Source organism: Acinonyx jubatus, chromosome E1 (assembly GCF_027475565.1).
Source record: "Acinonyx jubatus isolate Ajub_Pintada_27869175 chromosome E1, VMU_Ajub_asm_v1.0, whole genome shotgun sequence".
In the NCBI taxonomy this organism is placed as follows: Eukaryota; Metazoa; Chordata; class Mammalia; order Carnivora; family Felidae; genus Acinonyx; species Acinonyx jubatus.
The window spans coordinates 3,119,645-3,140,731 of record NC_069397.1 but is presented as its reverse complement, the minus strand read 5'-3'; the positions used below and the strand labels follow the sequence as shown (position 1 = coordinate 3,140,731).

At 48.4% G+C, this 21,087-nt stretch overlaps 1 protein-coding gene across 7 annotated transcripts in view; it reads left to right on the top strand.

Annotated features, from left to right (window-relative positions):
* Nucleotides 1-21,087, top strand: part of MYH10 (myosin heavy chain 10) — a 130,746-nt gene that overhangs the window by 61,496 nt on the left and 48,163 nt on the right. For 4 of the 7 annotated variants that reach the window (XM_027047670.2, XM_027047669.2, XM_027047671.2 and 1 more), the window contains 10 exons: nt 1,879-1,942; nt 3,819-3,917; nt 6,600-6,743; nt 6,992-7,087; nt 8,604-8,722; nt 9,343-9,495; nt 12,899-13,072; nt 15,137-15,310; nt 15,549-15,663; nt 19,847-19,909. In XM_027047670.2, coding sequence (XP_026903471.1) covers nt 1,879-1,942; nt 3,819-3,917; nt 6,600-6,743; nt 6,992-7,087; nt 8,604-8,722; nt 9,343-9,495; nt 12,899-13,072; nt 15,137-15,310; nt 15,549-15,663; nt 19,847-19,909 — 1,201 coding nt within the window. The remainder of the gene's footprint in view (nt 1-1,878; nt 1,943-3,818; nt 3,918-6,599; nt 6,744-6,991; nt 7,088-8,603; nt 8,723-9,342; nt 9,496-12,898; nt 13,073-15,136; nt 15,311-15,548; nt 15,664-19,846; nt 19,910-21,087) is intronic. The other 3 variants (XM_027047673.2, XM_027047672.2, XM_027047675.2) reach the window with 1 other exon arrangement.

The window sequence follows — 21,087 nt, the reverse complement described above, 5'->3', positions numbered from 1 at the left end:
ATGTCTTGCCTCTTTTGTACAACGTCCATCCACGTTGTTGGGTATTTCACTGGTTTGTTCCTTTTTATCACTCAGTAATATTCCACTGTGTGAATGGACCACGATGTCCTTGACCATTCTCCACTTGGTGGGCATTTGGGTTGTTTCCATTTGAGGGCTGTTGAGAGTCAAGTGGCTTTGGACATTCATGCGCAAGTCTTACATTTCTCCCGGGTCACTGGGATTGGGGTCGCTGGCACATACGGTGACTTAGGTTTCACTTTATACGAAACTGGCAGACTTTTCCAAAGTGGCTGTACCATTTTGTATTCTTACCAGGGTGATAGGAGCGTTCTGGTTCTGTCTCCTTGCTGGTCTTGCTTCAAAACGTCAGCCATTTTAGTGGGTGTGTGCTGGTATCTCTTTGTGCTCATTTTATTTTGCTTTTCTCAAATAACCGACGACGTTGAGCATCTTCTCATAGACTGTTGACCATTTACGTATCTTCTTTGATGAAATAACTGTATAAATATTTTCCCCAGTGTTTTCCTTGGGCTATTTGTCTTGTTAACTGAGTTGTAAGAGCTTTTTAAATAATCGTGCGAACAAGTCTTTTATCAGGTAGGTGTTTTGCAAATATTCTCTGCCAGTGTGTGGTATCACTCTTCATTTTCTTTACAGTGACTTTTGAAGAAGTTTTAGATTCTGATGAAACCCAGTTTATCTGTTTTTAATTGATAAACCCTAAAGCTTCATGCTCTTTGCATTCTTTCTAGGACATCTTTTTCTGCTAAGGTCGTAAATGATGGTCTCTTATTTTTGTTTTGGAAGCTTTACAGTTTTAGCCCATCCTTTTAGGTTTGTGATCTCTTTTGTGTTAACTTTTTTACGTGGTATGAAGTGTCTAGGTTCTTTTGGTTTCATTTTACACATTTCTCAAGCACTGTTTGTTGAATAGATTGGCTTTCTCTATTAAATTACCTCGGCGCCTTTTGTTGAAGGTGAGTTGACTGTTTCCATGTGGTCTATTTGTGGACTCTTCTGATTCCTTGATCTGTTATCTCTAGCCTCCCACCAATACCAATCTATCCTAATAAACACAGCTTTCTGAATTCTAGTAATGTGAGTCCCTGAGCTCTGGTCCTCTTTCTCAACATGGTTGTGATTTTTTTTTGTCCTTTCCATTTCCCTGTAAATCTTGGAATCAGCTTGTCCATTTCCCCCCGAGGAAAGCCCTCCAGTCCCTTGACCATTTATTTGGGTGATGAGCGAGTGTATAGTGTTTTTACATCATCGTCATTGTTAAGTTTCTGTGTTTTGCAAAGGGTTTAATTTGGCCTTTATATCTGTATTTATAGGGGAGATACTTGCTTTTATTTTTGCTTTCTTGTTTTTATGACAGCTTTACCGTTTGGGGTATTCCATATTACAGGAACTTTATGAAATGAGTTATAAAACAATCCGTTTTCCATTTCCTTAAAACAGTTCTGTGTGTCGTGGGGAGACCAAGTATTCCTTAGGGATTTGCAAAACTGTTACACCAGACCAATCCATCATTTTTTCAAGAAGTAATTCTATTAGGGCCGAATGCAGTGTTCCTTTAATGCTGTCAAATGTCTTTGATCTCAGATTATGTGGAAGAGCTTCTTAAAAATTGTAAATGATTAGGGTCTCATTTTTACTATGTCACAGTCCAGGAAGGTAGCCTATCTGATTGCTGCTTTTTTGGGAACTTATCCAGGCTTTTTCTTTGTGTTTCTATTCGAGGCAGTAATTAAGACCCATGTTTGCCACCAACTGATGGATACTTACCGCGAGGCACTGGCTGGTTACTTTCCTACAGTGTTCACACCCTCTGTGTCCTTACTTACTTTCAGTTTTCTCCTGATTTACTTCCAGGGCAAGTTCATCCGCATCAACTTTGATGTAACTGGCTACATCGTTGGGGCCAACATTGAAACATGTATCCTTTTCCATAACTGCATAATCCAAACCGAAGAGGTGGTTGATCTTCCTCTGGCCCAGGGCAGCCCCGTGTGGCATCACTCCGACTCCCCAGGTGATCAGACTGAAGCCCAGAGGGGTCATGACGTGGTCAGACACTTCCAGCTACTGAATGTTCATGCCAGAGTGTGGTGGTGGTGGTGGTGGTGGTTTTTCATGCCAGGCCATACCATGTTCACACAGCCGGGGTAGAGGAGAGTCCCACTGAGGGGAGAATCACCTGCACTTGAACCCAGGAAACGTTGGCGCGGTAGGAGAGCCTTGAGGTGAGCACCTCCTATTGAACTGCTCCTGAGTCCATGTTGGGTTAGCCCTTGTTTACCAGCTGCTCGCGGTATTAGTGGGATGGGCATATACCGCCCCCCGCCCCCCCCACAAGCCTTCTGCAAGGGCACAGTTCCAGTAGTTTCAGTTAGCGTTACGCAGAATATAAGCAGAGGAGAAACAAATGTCAAATACAAAGAGTCGTCCTACAAGATGTCATCTGCATAGAAGGGCCTTAAGGAAAGAGAAGTCTATGTAGAATTACTTCGATTAGAGAGGTAAGGGGCACCTGGGTGGCTCAGTCGGTTAAGTAACTGACTTCAGCTCAGGTCATGATCTCCTGGTTCAGGAGTTCGAGCCCCGCGTCGGGCTCTGTCTCTCAAAAATAAATAAACATTTAAAAAAATTGAAACAGAGGTAATAAAATGGAAAGGATTCCAAGTGATAGTGTCCCAATTAGGAAGGATACAGGTGACAGTTCTCTGCTACCTCTGACAAGTATCAGGGACCCTGTGATAGAAGTACAACCTTTTGATCCCTCAGGTAAGGGATAATTCAGAATTGTATTTTACGTCTCCAGATACGCTCAGAGCCAGAAAGTACAAGAAACACTTGGAAATGACCGGGGAATAAATCTCAAGTTTCTTCACCTTGGTCCTGCCATGACAGCTTTCCTGTAAATGTATTTTCCACCAGACATGGACGATGTGTTTGGGATAATCTGATTTACAGAATGGATTCACTTTGGTGAAGTGAAGGGAAAGCTGACTTCAGAAGAGGTGGTCATCTTCCAGAGCAGAGAAACGGAGATTGTGTAACAGCCCAGGGTGACTGTCGACCGGAGACCCCACATGGGTCCTAGAGATGCACCCCAAACGCACAGGCGGGTGTGCTGTGGTCTGAAGTACAGAAGCAGGTTGGGGGTGAGCCTCTGGCGTGTGGGAAGCCCAGGCGGAGGGGTTGTGGCCGGCTCTGGACAACCAGCATAGGGGGCCGGTGGTCAGTCTGGTCAGGGCCATCTCGGGGTATTTGGGAAGTGGATGTAGAGGGACCGGAGCCACTTGTACGAGGCTGTGTGTGCCAGGCTCTTGGGGACCACGGTGGCCAAGCACATGTCCTGAGGTCCACCTGAGCCCTGATTTCTGTCCCTGCACTCATGAGCTATGTTATTTTGAGCAATTTCCTTTGTGCCTTGGCTTCTTTGTTCATAAAGTTGTGATAAACTCCCAGAAGGCTTTTTCAGCCTTCAAAGGCTTGAGCTCATTTTCTATAGCTTCTTAGAGTTCCTTGTTTAGTGCTGTGTTCTTTGACTATAACCCAGATGAGGGGCGGGGCCGGGGGGGGGGGGGTGACGTGAACACCCTCTCGGTCCATGATTCCCAAAGGTTAGTGAGGAACGTGAGTGCATATATTTTCTTTCCTTTTTCACTTATAGGTTTTAATCATTCAGAACGGTTCATCGCGGGGGGGTTAGTATATATCAGAGAAAGAAAACGTTTTACAAATTAAATTCGTACAGTCACGGAGAGAGGGCCACCTTTTCAATTTGATCCTTAACCATCTTCGCTCAGACCTTCTGGAAAAATCTCGTGCTGTCCGTCAAGCAAAAGATGAGCGTACTTTTCATATCTTTTACCAGTTGTTATCCGGAGCAGGAGAACACCTGAAGTGTAAGTTCACAAAGTTTCCTACTATTTTGTATTTATTTGACTGTGTTTTCAGTATTATGTTTTTTGTTGTTGTTTTTTTTTTTTTTTTTTTGAAAGAGAACATTTTGGGGAAACAGTACAGTTGACCCTTGAACAAAACGGGGGTTGGAGGCCTAACCCACCCCCCAACTTGTGAGTCCCCAGAACTGAACGACTGATCGTTGGCTGCTGCCTGGGAGCCTCACCGATAACCAGTTTGTTACACGTACTTTGTAGGTTGTATACACCATATACTGCGTTCTTACAACAAAATAAACTATAGGAAGACACACTAAGAAAATCACAAGGAAGAGAGAATACATTTATAGAACTGAACTGTCCCCCCCAAAAAAAGCTGTGTGTAAGTGGACCCGTGCAGCTCCCCCCTGCGATGTCCAGGGGCCGACCGTAGTTTCGTACATACCAAAATGAAAATGAAATAGAACTTCCGTGCCACGGGTAAATACTTTTTAAGTGGCAGTTCTATAGATGGTGTTATGTCATCTTCTGTACGTTTGTTTCTTTTCTTTAAAAAACTTTTAAATTAGGGGTGCCTGGGGGGCTCAGCTGGTGGAGCGTCCCAGCTCCTGATTTCAGCTCAGGTCGTGATCTCCCAGTACATGGTGGCAAGCCCTATGTCTGGCTCTCAGCGACAGCACCGAGGCTGCTTGGGATTCTCTCTCTGTCCGTCTCTCTCTCTGTTTCTTTCTTTCTGTGCTCCTCCCTGGCTCTTGTGCGCACACTCTCTCTCTCTCGAGATGAATAAAATAAGCTTTATAAAGAAAATAACATAAAAAACGAAGAAGTTTTAAATTAGAAGGTACGCATTTTTATACAAGTTCAGTTTCAACATTTATGAATATAAAAAGTAAAGAAGAGGGGCGCCTGGGTGGCTCAGTCGGTTGGGCGTCCGACTTCAGCTCAGGTCACAATCTCGCGGTCTGTGAGTTCGAGCCCCGCGTCGGGCTCTGGGCTGATGGCTCAGAGCCTGGAGCCTGTTTCCGATTCTGTGTCTCCCTCTCTCTCTGCCCCTCCCCCGTTCATGCTCTGTCTCCCTCTGTCCCAAAAATAAATAAACGTTAAAAAAAAAAGTAAAAAAGAATAAATTGATAAAATTGAGTAAATATTTTTATTTCCAGGTTTATAACTGAACATATACATTTATGCTTCCACTAGTACTAGATGGAGCTTATGGCGGACTTTTATGCATGTATTTTGTCATGAATCCTAAGGGCTGGAAGCACAGGACTGGCTGGGTTAAAGTTCCGAGTCAGAGGTATCTGAGGGAGAAGGAAGGACGTCTGGCTTCCTGGTCTCCTCTGAAATCGGCACTGAAAATTCGGCGCTCCTCCTGTGCCAGAGCAGACACCTGCGTCGTATCACCTTTGTCACCTGGGCTGTAGGCTTTTGCTCACGCAGACATCTGTGGAAGTGTTGAGCCCAGAAGTGAGAGAAGGGACCCGTAAGGGAAAAAAAATCAGCAACAAATAAAGAGAGTAATTGCACTGAGAAATTAAACATCCGAGACGATACGGTCCGTAATGCCGAAGAAGAGAACTCTCAGGCTTTCAGACCGGCAGTAACTTCAGTCGTAATGAACCAAAAAAATAAGATCAAAGTGTTAAAAGAAGGAGAGAGGAAAAGAGAGCAAACAGTAGCCAGTAGAGGTTAAATGTGAGGTAGGTGAGAATTCAGTGACAGGACAGAAACTCTCGGCAGGAGAGCACATGATAACATCCAGTGAAGATAAACAGCTGTATCTATTCTGACCCCTCCTGAGAAACCTCCTTCTGGTCTCCACACCTTTGGCGAAAGGATACGTTAAGTTCCAACTCAGGGCCCCTAAAGTACAAGTAGTCGATGGGGGCGGCTGCTGTGATAACTCTGTCATAAATGTGGGTTGCACATCACTCTGAGAAGCAGATTTACCACCAGAAAAACGGGCTCAGAGGGTTTCGGGGCACCGGCCTGGCTCAGGACCTGCCTATTCCACATTCTGTACCTTCTACATCTGGGTCTTTACGTTCGTGTTGTCTTCCTATTGACCCCGTAACATTTGCTGTAAACTACTTTGCTAAGATAAAATTACAGACTATAGGGCTTGAAAACCTTCCCTCAAAAGATGGCTAAACTATTTAAATGTGAAAACAGTAAGGCCTAGTTATCTGGAAAATGTGCATCCTTTCCCGGCTACCGATTTCTTTTCTTTTTTTTTTTAATGTTTGTTTATTTTTGAGAGAGAAGGAGGGGCAGAGAGAGGGAGACAAAGGATCCAAAGCAGGCTCCACACTGACAACACAGAGCCTCATGTGGGGCTTGAACTCACAAATCGCGACATCATGACCTGATCTGAAGTCGGGCGCTCAACCAACTGAGCCACCCAAGTGCCCCGGGCTACTGATTTCAAATATCCTATAAGCCACTGTCCCAGAAACTGCAGTTGGAATGTTTGCAGTTTCCACCCTCGTTTTCCCTCCTCGATAGGATGGAAAACTGCATGTTTTTGAAATGAACCTATGAAGAAAAAGTGTGACAGGAAGAAGTGTGGTGGCATGGCGGGGGTGGGCCACGTCTCCCGTGATCGGCCCAGCCCAGCGTGAAGGTGGGGGTGCTTCGTCTGTTGATGGTTATTTATTAAACTGTATCCGTTATGCTTTCTCCTAGCTGATCTGCTCCTTGAAGGATTTAATAACTACAGATTTCTTTCCAATGGCTACATTCCCATTCCGGGACAGCAAGACAAAGATAACTTTCAGGAGACCATGGAAGCAATGCACATAATGGGCTTCTCTCACGAGGAAATTCTCTGTACGTGGGTTTCCCCCCAGTTCTGCTACTCGCTTAAATAAGACTTTAGCACAGCCAGCAGGGTGGGGGGAAGAGCGTAAACTAGGAAATGACACAAAATCATGAGAATCACCCGTAATTGTACAAATTCCTGAGACCTGTGTTACTGAAAAGCTGTTTACAGCTAATTTTTAGCACAAAATAAATTAGAATACGTCTCTGCTGCAATTTGATGTAATAATTTTATTTTTCTCTGTATCCATGTAAAGCAATGCTTAAAGTGGTATCTTCAGTGCTACAGTTTGGAAACATTTCTTTCAAAAAGGAGCGAAACACTGACCAAGCGTCCATGCCAGAAAATACAGGTATTTTGACCAATGTGATTTTATTTGTTTACGTGGTTTGTTGTTGTGCCACGGCCACAGTTGTGTTGTGCTGTTTGTCGTCATGTTCCCAAGCATAAGTTGCCAGCTCTCCATAACGTAAAGAAGTTCTCCGTTGTGTCTGTTGAAACATCCGGCCGCATTTCTTCACAAATAACATCATAAAGCTAAAGTTGTACTTCTCACGCGCCAGGTGACCAGTAAATTTTCTCTTTCCTAGGCTGTGTTTCATTTCACTTCTGGAACTTTTTGATTGAGCCTGGCCCTTTGAAGTAGATAGAGTCTCAGAAAAGGGAGTAAGACAGACAAAACACACATCATGCAAAAAGATGTGTTTGTCAGCATTTTAATGGGGAGTGGGGAACCCAGGAACTACTTTGAAATATCCAATCAAATGAAGTAAACCAAGATCTAACCCCACCATCAGGTATATTTTTTTAGGCTCTAAAATGTCATTTATCATTTTAGCAAAGGGTGTGGGCCGTTGGCTTTTTGTGCTTCTTTGTGTTTTTCAACTTCCCATCCAGTACATACACGCATGCATTCGTACACACGTTAACTAAAAGGGGCCAGGACCTAGAGGTCGAAGCAAAGCAGTTGGTACGAGCCAGTGGCGAGAGCCACAGACCGAAGGAAGAAATGCCCTCTGCGGCACGGCCTGTCCTGCCCACACAGGACTACTGTCCAGTTGCTGACAACACGTGTGGATTGGTGGGGAGGGGCGGGTTCGGGTCTTTGCCAGTAAGAACTTGGGTAAGTTCTATTCCCGGTGTAACTCAAAATGTGCTTATCCTTATAGAATTTTCTTATTTTAACACTTAATCAAAAATTAGAGGGGTGCTGTGTGGCTCAGTCAGTTAACCATCTGACTTCGGCTCAGGTCATGACCTCGAGGTTCGTGAGCTCGAGCCCCACATCAGGCCGACACTATGGAGCTTGCTTGAGATTCTCTCTCTCCCTCTCTCTCTCTGCCCTTCCCCCACTTGCACTCTCTCAAAATAAATAAACCTAAAAAAATGAGAATAATTTTCACACTTGTTAGAACTTGGCAGTGTCCCCAGTGAGCGCGTGAGGAGGTACGTGCCCGGCTGCCGAGAACAGTAGTAACGGAATGAGCTGTTTATTGAGTGCTCGCTGTTGGCCATGCAAATTTTTAAAAACCTTTAGGTTTCTTGCCTACTAAATATTATTGGGATCATTATGCACGACCAGTTATCCTGGTAACATGATTTAAATTAGCATAAATGCTATTTTTCTCATTCTGTGCATCATCCATGGGTTCTAAGACTCCGTAACTTACGCTGAATTACCCAGAATAAGTAACCGCTGCCTGTTGCTTCTTACCTAAGGATGAGTGGTACTCATTCAAAAGGATGAAGACCTGAAACCTGTCCTTTTTTAGGACTTACTCAGTTTATTTCTGGAGGTTTCTTATCGAACGTGTTGTGACTAGCTCATAGGTAGAAGCCTAGTACTTAGGAAACGTTTTACGCTCTAGTTGCACAGAAACTCTGCCATCTTCTGGGGATGAATGTGATGGAGTTCACTCGGGCTATCCTCACCCCCCGGATCAAGGTCGGCCGAGACTATGTGCAGAAAGCCCAGACCAAAGAACAAGTGAGTTTCACATTGTTTTTGCACATTCGTTTGAATGACCAGCTATCCTCAGAAGACCTTCCTATTGGCAGGTAACAGACCTTAACAGAAACTCTGTAACAGGTGTTTCTTGGTACTGTGTGTTGTTTTTTCTCTTGTATGGTTTTCTCCAGAAAAAATTTTGAAGTGATTTTTTTTTTCTAAAGTAAATTTGAAATATCACCTCAGGCTTTCCTCAGGTAGGTAGATCATCCAGCAAGACAAAGCTGTATAACTTCGGAAGCCCGCTCAGCCGTAGGGCGTGCTGCTCCCGGGTCCCTGTGTGGGTGGCCCAGCACCAAGAATGTGGGCGTCGGATCCACCCGTTTCGTGGCAGACTCCTTTAAGACTGGGCAGACAGGCTGCACAGAGCCCCAAGGGCCCAGGAAAGAGTCTATTTTTCCTAGGCATCTTCTCCCTTCTCCTCAGTAGATCATCTCCAGTTTATGTTTACCTGTACCTTTAACTGTCGCTATGTCAAATGGAGACAACGTTAAGTAGCAAAAGCTATTTGAGTTCTGGGAACATTATTAAACTCCAGATAACCGCTAGTAATGCTTCGTAGGTGGTTTCCAGAATAAAAGGTTGTTGTCTAATTACAGGCAGATTTTGCAGTAGAAGCACTGGCGAAAGCTACCTATGAGCGGCTCTTTCGCTGGCTCGTCCACCGCATCAACAAAGCTCTGGACAGGACCAAGCGTCAGGGCGCATCTTTCATCGGAATCCTGGACATTGCTGGATTCGAAATATTTGAGGTAGGTCTTTCTCTCTCCTGCTCTTCTGTTTATTCTTTTAATAAACACGAAGGCTCACTCTGTACCGGGTGCACTGCAGGCACCAGGGCTATAATGGCAGATGAGCAGGTGCGGCCAAATTAGGGTGCCGTGAGGAGGAAGTGGGGGGCCCAGTCACAGAAGGTGTCTCGGGAGCTACAGGTAAGCATACCTGAGGAGGAGAAGCCCCCGGCCTCTGCGAGTTTTCCTACGTGATGAGAGTAAGTCAGTGATCTTGTATGGGAGAGGATTTGTCAAGTGTTAGAAAGTGCTAGAAAGCCGGCATGGCTACACCTAGCTGACCGGAGAGCGAGGGGTAGCAGACACAGACGGAGATGGTGCTCTGTGTCCCGAAGATGCATCACGGGGTCTGGTGATAGATTTTGGTGTATTTTGCTGTTGCTGCGACTGGCTTTCTCCACACCCTCTCCATCCATCCCGTCACTGGTTTGCAGTCACAAGGCTGCTGTGGTTGTGCCAAAACATTGATACAGTTTCAGTCTCCTAAAAATTTACATCTTTATGTCTCCTTTGATGGACTGACTCCACGGTGAGGCACAAATACTAAATTAAATACTCCGTGGGACCAGTGTGATACCCTGGCCACCACGGGGTATGGAATTGCCTTAGCTTTAAAATGAACAACTCAGACGATCAGTCTGGCCTGAGCAGATCTGAGATATGTCACTGGGGGGCGCAGTCTTAGCCACTGAGCTGCCGCTGTTGCTGTAGGAGATTGCTTGAATATGTACTGATCTGTGGAAAACTCGAGAAATCATGAAAGGTGGCTGGGCATGTGTCGCATTAAAAAAAAAAATTTGTCGCCTTCTACATAATCAGAAGGTACAATGAAAGAAGAGATCCCTGATTCCAGCCGCAACAAAAACAGATGAGAGACTGAAGAATAAATTTAAGCAGAAACAGCATAGTTTACCGAAGGCAACCTCCCAGTGCTACTGTGAGAAACAGAACCACCTAGAAAACGTACCATGTTCTCAGGGAATTTCCACCTCATAAAGCAGCAGATCTTCCCCAAGTTACTTCTCAAGCAAACATGTCCATTCAAAACCTACTGATGGAAATACTATTTTAAAAAAAAAAATTTTTTTTTTTAATGTTTGTTTATTTTTGAGACAGACAGAGCATGAATGGGGGAGGGGCAGAAAGAGAGGGAGACACAGAATCGGAAGCAGGCTCCAGGCTCTGAGCCATCAGCCCAGAGCCTGATGCGGGGCTCGAACTCACGAACTGTGAGATCGTGACCTGAGCTGAAGTCGGACGCTCAACCGACTGAGCCACCCAGGCGCCTGCCGATGGGAATTTTAAGAGTGGGGGGAGACTAGGCAACCTTCTTCTAAAACTAATTTGAAAGTTGAAGTAATGGAAAATAAAGAACAGACTGTAAAATTCTGAAAAAGGAATGAAAAGGATATTAAAAGAAGTGAAACATTATGTAAAATTAAACTGTACTTCAAGAAGTATGGTCTTGACCTATGAATATATGGACCATAGAAAAATGGAGAAGGTAAAAATGCAGGATTGTGGTAGCAGGTGTTATTTGTCCTGGGGAAAGAATGGAAAAAACCTAAATGTCCACCATTAGGAAATTGGTTCAGGGAATTACAGTATATCCATACACTGGATATATTGGGTCCTGTACACCCAGTATGAAGAAGGAGCTGGCTTTATATCCTCCTGTGGAAAGACTCCAGGACAGATCAAGTTAAAAGAAAAAAGTCAAGGTAACACACACATGAGTGCACAGAACATCTCTGGAAGGATCACGAGAAGCAGGGGACAGTGGCTAACCATAGAACAAGTAGTTGACGTGAGTGAGACTTCTCATGTGGCTCTTTGCCCATTTTTTTTATTTATTTACCTTGAGAGAGAGAGAGAGAGAGCAGGGGAGGGGCAGAGAGAGGGAATCCCAAGCAGGCTCCACACCATCAGTGCGGAGCCCAACACGGGGCTTGAACCCAGGAACTGTGAAATCATGACCTGAGCTGAAATGAAGAGTCAGAGGCTTACCCAGATGAGCCCCCCAGGCACCCCTCTTCGTCCACTTTTAATTGTACACCACACATTACCATTTTAAGTACTGATTATATGAAAACGTAGTTGTAGTTTAAATGTGGAAGACAAGTTAGGAACTCAATTTTTAAAAAAAAAATGCCATCCCACATAGTTGCCCAAGCTGCATAGAGCAATAGGGTCTCCTCATCCCATGGCAGAACAAAATCCATTTACCTAAACGTGAATACGCACAACCGGGCAGTCTGCAGATATTCCTGGGAAATAATGGTGCTGAGCAGGGTGAACACCGCGTCCCTGCCCTCCAAGTGTGACCGCATTGTCAAGCAGTAGAACACCCCCACGGGGAGAGGATTGGAACAGCTTTTTCAGACTATAAATCTCCTTGGAGACGGAGTACACGTTCCCTAATTGAAGATCACTTTTCATAATGAGAGCAGTTATTTATGGACACGTGCTTCTCGCGAACAGCATGGAGGCTCAGGGGAAAAAGGTTGAGAACTTCTAGCACCTAAGGTGATTGTGCTTAAAAATTCTTCCTATCCATCCATCCATCCATCCGTCCTTCCCATCGGCAGCATCATAGACAAACCGGCGAGTTCCCAAAGAAGGAAACAGCGGTGTCTGGAACGTGTGAGAAGACGATCCAGTTTCCGTCCTGACGTCTAATGAACACACGAGGTGGCGTCCCCGTCGGGTGTGTGGCTGTTGACTCGACGGTTCTGTGCGCTCCGTGCTCGCCATGAGGAGCGTGGTCCCCCTCCGTCACCACTGTGTTGACACTAGCAGAGGGCAGACCCTTGTTTAAGAGGAGGGAACGCGCTGACAGGCGGCTGGAGCCTCCCGCTCCCCGAGCACCCTCATCAGGCCTGGCCAGGGTCTCGTCCACCACCCCCCAAAGCCAGGAGGACCTAAGTTGCTCCAGAGCCTGTGGCTGAAGAGAAGAGCGGGAACAGGAGCCCGTCCACAAGGCTTCCAGACACTCAGCCCCGTGGCCTCTGACCTTCCCACGCCTCTTTGATTTTCTGCCTTTTCTCTTTCTCCCTGTCTCGCTTATCCCTTCGCTTCTGTTTGCTAACCATTCAGCAGTGGGCACGGAGTTGTTTCACAGGTAGATGACGCGCTTAGCGCACAGAGTTTAGTGTTTCCCTGCTCTGTGCATTCCGGGAAGGTCTCCCACGGCTGGTGCGGTGAGAGGCTGAGGCCGCTCCACTCAGGCCCCCTCCTCACACAGAACCCAAGCTGCAGCTGGTCCCTGAGAATTTCCCGTGGCGGGTGTCGGTAGCGGCTGATTGATGATTCCCGTTCTCTCTCTCCCCCTCCCTCCCCACGTCCCACATCCCGCCCCGTGCAGCTGAACTCCTTCGAGCAGCTGTGCATCAACTACACCAACGAGAAGCTGCAGCAGCTCTTTAACCACACGATGTTCGTGCTGGAGCAGGAGGAGTACCAGCGCGAGGGCATCGAGTGGAGCTTCATCGACTTTGGCCTTGACCTGCAGCCCTGCATCGACCTCATCGAGAGACCCGTAAGGGCGCGCTCCGGCAGCGCGGCGGTCGTTCCCACAGCGTCGTCCCCGAGGGCACCTAGCCCACCTAAGGGGTCTTTTCTTAAGTAGGCTCCACGCCCAGTGTGGAGCTCGAATTTGCGACCCTGACATCAAGAGTCGCGTGCTCCACCGGCTGAGCTGGCCGGGCGCCCTCAGCCTAATTAGCTTTAAGATAATTGTCTAACATAAACATTGTAGAAAAGAGATGCTTTGATGAAATACCTGTTTGAAAAGTAAGCAAGCAGCCAGGGAAGGCCCTTCCTCCGCCCTCTCGTGTGTGAGCCTGCCGCTTGCAGACCCCCCTCCACCGTGCCCTCACCCCCTGCCCGGGCCACACAGGGCCGCCCAGGTCATCCGGGAGCAAGTCACGGCATTTAGACCCCTTGTTCCCATAACTAAAGCTCATCCTTGTGAGCACAAGGATGTTCTTATTTGGGCAGGGTTTTTCCTGATTGGACTCTTCCAGGGGTTTGGGGGTAGATGTACTTTTAATAGAAGTCCTAGCACGTATCAGGGGTCCTTTTCTTCTGGTTTAGTGTTCCCGCAGAAATACGCAAGACCACACGTAACTCGTGCGCTTATGATCTCCGACAGATGTCCGTGACTCGGCTGTGTGTTCTTTGTTTTCCCTGGCAGTCCGAAACCTGTCTCCCAGACTTCCAGCTCTTTAGAAACCCCCGACCTAAAGGAGCAGTGATAACACAGAACTTGACATTGAGGGATGAAGTAGCAGAAGTAAAAAGGAGCCATAATCGTGGATATTCATAGTCGTGCTGTCACTGAGCCATTTAGAAAAGGTTAAATTACACTGGGGATCCTGTTTCAGAATTTAGCAGTGTTTTCACTGAAAGGGATTAAAACGTAAGAACTAGAGTACAAAGATAGATGTGTCCTCATTAGTGTTAATGCGGAACCTCAGAGTCGTCCGGTGAGTGGGGTACGTTCAGTCACCTACGACTCTGAACCTTTGCCTCTGGAAGATTACCTGATCCTGCTTGCCTTCGATTCCAGTGTTCGTTTAGCTGCTCCAAACCCTCCGAGAGCCGCAAACTAGTGAGCCCTGGGGTCGGGGCCCATTACAGGGTTCTCCCAGCTTCTACCTCCTGGCACTTTGTCCGGCCACCTTCCTCTGACCATGTGGTTACATGTTTCCTGTATGCTTTAATCTCTGTCACTTTTTAAGCAGTATTTGTACAGAGCCAGCTTTCCTGATAAACGTAGGAAAGCTGCTCCTGGATATGGATTCCCAAGGCTGATCACGTAGGCTCGCCCCAGACTTGCCGCATTCAGTCTTGTGTCACTGACGTGTACTTGCGGTGTGTGTGGCAGTGCGGGATGACCCAGCAGCGGCGACCTGGGCCAACACATTTGGAGTGTTTCATGTCCCTTTCCTGGGCCCTCCGCCTTCCTCCAGAAGGGAAGTCCGTGCACCGACTCTGGGCACTTTTTCTTGATTGAGGCCTTTTCATGTGCCCTGAAATCCACCGTTTTGTGGGATACGGCTCAGTGGGTTTCGATGCTCACAGCATCGTACATCATCTCCACTGCCTGACTCCAACGCTGTCATCGTCCAGAGACCCCAGGCCTCTCACAGTCCACTATCTGCCTTTGTTTCTGGGCCTTTCTTCAGTGAACCAGTTGAGTGAAATAAAGTAGCGACTCTTGCGTTGGTCAAATACATAAAGTAATTGATCAATTATTTGTTCCCCTTTGATATTTTCCGCTTAATGCTTACTAGTCTTGCCGTTTGACCGGGCGCTGTGTATTTAACCGTCCCTTAAAGAGGAACTTAAATCAGTTAGGATGTGAGATGTTGGAAGCATTCCATCCAGTTGAGGTTCACTTTCGTTCTGTTTTTCTTCAATTTTTTTTTTTTTTTTTTTTTGAGACGGAGAGAATCCCTCCACTACCTCCTGTCCTAGCAGTTTGGTTTCCATAGCTTCAGAAAAGTCTTCCTCATCCTCGAAACTAACCTGCCAAGTGCAGAGGGGCATCCTGGCGTTGAAAGCGAGTGACAGTGAACTTGTCCGTTCTCATTATCAGGCCAACCCCCCCGGCGTGCTGGCCCTTCTGGACGAAGAGTGCTGGTTCCCGAAGGCCACGGATAAGACCTTTGTCGAAAAACTAGTTCAAGAGCAAGGCTCCCACTCCAAGTTTCAGAAACCCCGGCAACTGAAAGACAAAGCAGACTTCTGCATCATCCATTACGCGGGGAAGGTACGGGCTGTGTAACGGTTAACGGTAGCTTGGGTTTCGCCGCATCTGATGGCGCTGGTGACAGACGTGCGGGTAGACGTCCGCAGACCCTAAACACCGTGTGCGTCACCACCGCGTGGCCCTCGAGACAACCCACCTTTCAGATTGTCCCCGAGAACGTTCTGGGTTAAGGCTGAAAGCATTTCTTGTTTTGTGTGTGTGTCCGCCTTTCCCCCCTCGTGTGGCCCACCACGGCCAGGTGGACTACAAGGCAGACGAGTGGCTGATGAAGAACATGGACCCGCTCAACGACAACGTGGCCACCCTCCTGCATCAGTCGTCGGACAGATTTGTGGCAGAGCTTTGGAAGGACGGTAAGAACGCGCTTCCGCCTGGAGTTCAGCTTGTCCCGAAACTTTTCCGGTGAAGACTCATATATGGTCCTTTTGCGTTAGGTCCGTGTACGTGTATTTTACTTTAAAACTTGCTTTCCCTAGAGCAGGGCTGCCGCTACATCGGAATTTACCCTGGGAAACAGAACGTCTGCCTTCCTGGTCAGATGCTGTGGGAAGTGTGGAACATTCTAGGCACAGGGCCGGAAAGAACTGCACACGTGTCTCAGGCCACCCAGGGCCCAGTGTGGTTCCTACGCAGGGGTACTGGGGACGCAAAACCAGAAAGGCCCTGTACACTCGCTCTGGGTCGCATACAGGTCCGTGAGCTGCGCCCCCCCCCCCCCCTCCCCAACACACACGCAGTAGCTGGTGAACAGTTCAAATGCCCTGCATAGAGAGCAGTTGTTTTTATTTCTGTCAGCCCTCTGAGATCTTGTATTCACATGAGCCTCGAGTGTCTCATCATAGACTAGAAGGTGCTACGAGTACCAGGGAAACGAAACGTCCGCGTGTCTGTGCGCGGGGGGTGGGGGCCGGTGCTTTCCAGAGCTTTGCTCTCGCTGCTGCCTTCATCCTGATTGTACCCCACGTCTTCGCTCGGCCCCAGGCCCCGCGGGCCCTTCACCCTGGATCTGGCCCGAGGCCAGCCTCCTCAGGAGCCTGGCTCACCCCCACCTTTTCTGGACTATCTCCAGACCTTGTCATCCAGCCCCCTCCTCGGAGATAGAAAGAAACCCAGGAAGCAAAAAAGAAGGGGCGAGGGGTATTGAGGCAGAAGGAACAGGAGAACGTGAGGAGGGAAGGATAGGAGGTCCGGTCCGGAGCGATCGCGTCCGGCAGCTGCAGTGAGCGTGAGGGCCCCGCCGGCGTGGGCTGCTGCTCGGCACATGTGGGTCCCGGGAGAGATCGTGCGCCCGAGACCGGGCGAAAGGAGGGGTTTGGTGGGAGGTTAGGTGGTCTTGGTGCCCGTGGGGGAGAGTCTTGCACCAGATGCTGAGTGCTCCCAGTTAGCGCAGCGGCCTGGGCGGTCGAGGCCGCACCGAACAGACGAGGGGGCCCCGGGCCTGTCGCGAGGAGACGGTAGCACAGGACACGAGACTCCAGAGCCGGAGTGGACGGACCCCCTCCGAGCTCTGGTTGTCATGAGGCCCGGGAAGGCCTGCACTCGCAGGGGGTGATGTGCGAGGGACGCATCCCAGAGAGACGAGAGGAGTCGGGCTGCCCGTCCCCTCGGCGGAGACTGACCCGGGCGCCACGGCTGGGGGAGCGGAGCCACTGTGCCCTCCTGGCACCCCCGTAAGAGCTCTGAGCACAGGAAACAGAGACAGATGCACCCAGACCACAGCTGTGACGGATGCCACACGAATGGTAGGGAAGGAGCCTCTGGCCACGTTCGGTACAGGGAAGGGGGTCCCTTTGGCATGTGATGAGGCAGATTGTCACGGAGGAGTTGTCCTCGTCCTTGGAAGGGAACAGCGTGTTGAGTCACAGAAGCTGACACGAAGGGAGGCTCCTGGCTGCAACCGGGCCACAGAGAAGTCTGACCTCCGGTCTCAGGAGGACTTGACTCCATTGGAGAAGTGGCTTCCATAGGTTTGTGAGCCAGGGGTGACAGCGTGGGGGTGAAAGCACGGAGGTGAAGAGGCAAATTGGCAGTGATCTGTGGGTTGGGATGAAGGACCCTGGGGGCAGGGAGCTGAGTGTGAGGAGAAGAGCACAGAGGAAACCAGCATTTCTACCATTGAAGCCTCAAAAACTGATTTTCTCCATTTTGAATGAGGAGAGAAGGTGTTCAGGGAATAATGACCGTATAACAAAAGAAATTAGGTCTTGGGCGAACGGACTGGTCCTGATGTTGCAAACCACTTTTGACTCTTTATTTACTTATTTATTGTAAACAATTTTAAATTTTATTTTAACATCTATTTATTTTTGAGAGAGAGGGAGACACAGAATCTGAAGCAACTCCAGGCTCTGAGCCATCAGCACAGAGCCCAACGTGGGGCTCGAACCCACAAACTGCGAGAGCATGACCCGAGTTGAGTTGGATGCTTAATCAACTGAGCCACCCAGGCGCCCCCTTGACTCTCTTATTTTTTTAAATTTTTTTCTTTTTTATTATTATTTTTTGAGACACTGAGAATGAGTGGGGAAGGGCGGAGAGAGAATATCCCAAGCAGGCTCCACTGTCAGTGCAGAGCCCAGTGCAGAGCTCGATCCCACAACCCTAGGATCATGACCTGAGCCAAAGCCAAGTTGAATGCTCAACATACTGAACCATCCAGGCGCCCCATTATTTAATTTCTTAACCAGAAATGCTATCGTGGGAAACACCTGGCCCATTCATACAGGACTCCCTCCCACCACATGCTTACCATGGTCGTCCGTGAGGTCCGTGTGGAGACGATGAGGGACGTGTCCTTTCCCCCAGAGCTTGTGACCTCGTGGGAGAGTCAGGAGACACACAGATGCGGTAACAGGATGCGCGAGCCTCTGTCTTGGCTCCAGCTTCCTCCCTGGGCTTCCTCCATCCATCTTTCTCCTTTAGCTCTGCGCCCTGCCGTCCCCAGGTGGGGGAGCGTCGGGCAGTTGTGGGTCAGCGGTGTTAGGAGGGTAAGATCTGGCAGGGCCTGGACTGCAGGCATCCATGCGTGTTCCGTAGCCCAGATGGTGTGTCCGACAGGTAGGACCGTGTCTGGAGGGTCCTTACCTGCCTCTGTGTTCTCTGTCCATGGAGAAGTTAGGGTATTTAATTCCAGAAACGCCAGCAGCCTTGCAGACTCTTCTGGCCCCGGCCCGAACCCCGTCCATCTGCACTTGGTCCGTGGCTCGGAACCCCCGGGAAGGTCAGGTGTGCCCCAAGCTTGATTTGGCCGTGCTAGCATCTGCTCTGGAATAATCCCATGTGTTTGGTGTCCTGATGATGCTACTGTTAGCATAAGTCCTGTTGTCCATCGGCTTAGATGGACGGCGATGTACTTTAATCTGAGCGACGGGATCACAGAAGTCTCTCGCTGTCGGTGGTGAAGGGGGAGCCGATCTTCCGGGTGAAGGTCAGGCAGGACGGCGGAACCGTGTTTGTCCGGTTCCGAGGTTTGTGTGTTTCGTACAAAAAGTCAGCACCAGGCACAGCGTTTGACGGGGGTTCTAGGGCAGAAAATTCACCAGTGCTCACTCTGGGTGTAGGGATCTCGGGAGAGGGGAGCTTTTCTGTAGGAAAAGAAAATAGCCCTGGAAAAAACAAGTCCTTGTTTTTTCTCTTTTCGTAGCCACGTTAATGCAAAAGCAGACAATGAGCAGCCGACCATGAAAGCAGGATGTATGAGTCGAGCTTGCCTGTGAAGGCGCAATCCCTAGGGTATAGAATATTTTGGTTAAAATAGGCTTTTAGGGTTTTATGGAGTTCATTCAAGGCCAAACCAGGAGCAGTGTAAGATTTCTGACGGCAGCCCTGCCCTAGAGATTCCTAGCGCCCTCCTTTTTGTTAAAAGATGTTTCGGGATTTCTGTACCAGCTGCACACGACTTCTTGCCACTCCTTGGGGCTTGTATCCAGAAATTTAAAAAGCTAACGATTGCATTTTCATGTAAATGTGCCTCCTGGGGTATTTTCCGTGAGTAATGGGTATGATCCAGAAGTATCACCTTATGATTTGAAGTTCTGTTAACGTTTTGCTACAACAGAACTTGAATTTTGTTTTCCTTAGTAACTGTTGCTAATTTGTATTTGAAGCCAATATGTTTCCAAAATCTGCATTGGAAGTCAAATTACGCAGCGGTGTGCATCTTTGACCGTAAAAGGACTTAACGTGTACACTTAGCAGAGTGCTCGAACTTCCGCAGTCTCGTCCCGATTTGCTAATTGCAAGATAATTTTATGAACAATTCCAGTACTGCCTTATTCCTCTTAAATTTCATCCCGCGTTTACATAATCCCGTAATGCTGATACGATCTGATGCTGACCCTCGGGCGTGGGGACGTTTGGAAGATTGCTTAGTAGAGAACTTTGTCCAGAAGTGCAAATTCTCTGGGCAGTAATGTCACAGGGGCCGTGTTGTAGCCCGATTTCAAAGTTGACTTGTGATGTCAAATGTCTCTCACACTAACTGAAGTATTTGTGTATCTGCTCTTCTGTTCTGTTTTTGCTGTTTCTCTGCTTTAGAGATTCAGAATATTCAGAGAGCTTCTTTCTATGACAGTGTTTCTGGTCTTCATGAGCCACCAGGTGAATGTATAAAGCCTGTAGGTCTTCTCAACAGAAGGGTTTTAAGCCCACAGGAAGAACTCTCGGGGGGGAGGGGGGGTGCTGGCGGGGGGGGGGGGGGGGGCGGCCAGGGGGCGGGGAGGGCAGGGTAGACGTGGGCGTGGGGCTGGTTTCTGGGTTTCTGTTTCTGTTTTGCTCATAGACCTGCATGAACCTTTCATTTCATGCTCATTTTTATTATACTTCGAGGCAGCTGTTTGAGTGCATAAACGATACAATTGCTACCGCATACACATTGCTTCTGACTTTACGCGTAGCCCTTCCAGCCCTGCACAGTAAAAGGTATGTCCCTACCTTTTCCAGTAGTGCCGTTTTGATACACAGTCCTCCAAGGGAATGCTGGGAACCAGTAGTGTCTCCCCGGTCTCGGAGCCACCTCTGCACCTGGGATTCCAGAAAGGGATTGTTTCTCTTCCTAAGCCACGAACTTCCGGAGAACAGATAATTACACCTTCCTCCCACGTGCTGGTCGCATCATTATACCTTCTGTCTGGAATTTATGTACACGTATAGTTGCCTGGCTTTTCTGTTGGAACTAGAGACCGTGGAACCATCCACAAGGCCCGACGGCGCAACTGAGACCAGGATGGAGTGCGGTGTTTGGTCGAATTTGCACCTGGAACCCAAAATTGAGCTCCAGACAGCTGAGCCTTGTGGTCTGAACCCTCGGCCCTGGTTTCAAATACAGCCTAGCCACGGCTGGAGGCCCTCCAAAAGCCCTGCCCGGAAAGAGTATCCCCAGCCTGGTGATCACACAGTGAAATTGTCAAGTAGTGAAATCCCAAGATAGATTCATCTCGCACGGTTTCCCTTAGTGATTCTTGAAGCGTGTTAATGCTGAGACCTGCATGCATGTCCAAAGTTTTTTAAAACTCAGTTCAAGGAGCATGCCCATCTTTTCCCAGGTCACGATCCACACCATCAGCTCTGGGTCGCATCCAGTGAAGGAAGTGTGTGGGGAGCACTGGGTGCTGGGGTGGGGGCCGGACTGTACCCGAGCCAGAATGCACCCTCCACAGGAGAGTCCAGAGGAAGACACTGTCTGATGCAGTCCCCTTTGGCCTCGGGGAGTCCTGCCCGAGTCCAAGACATGGGGCGAGGGAGGCAGAAGTGGGAGGTAGTTTTGAGCTAACGGGCTG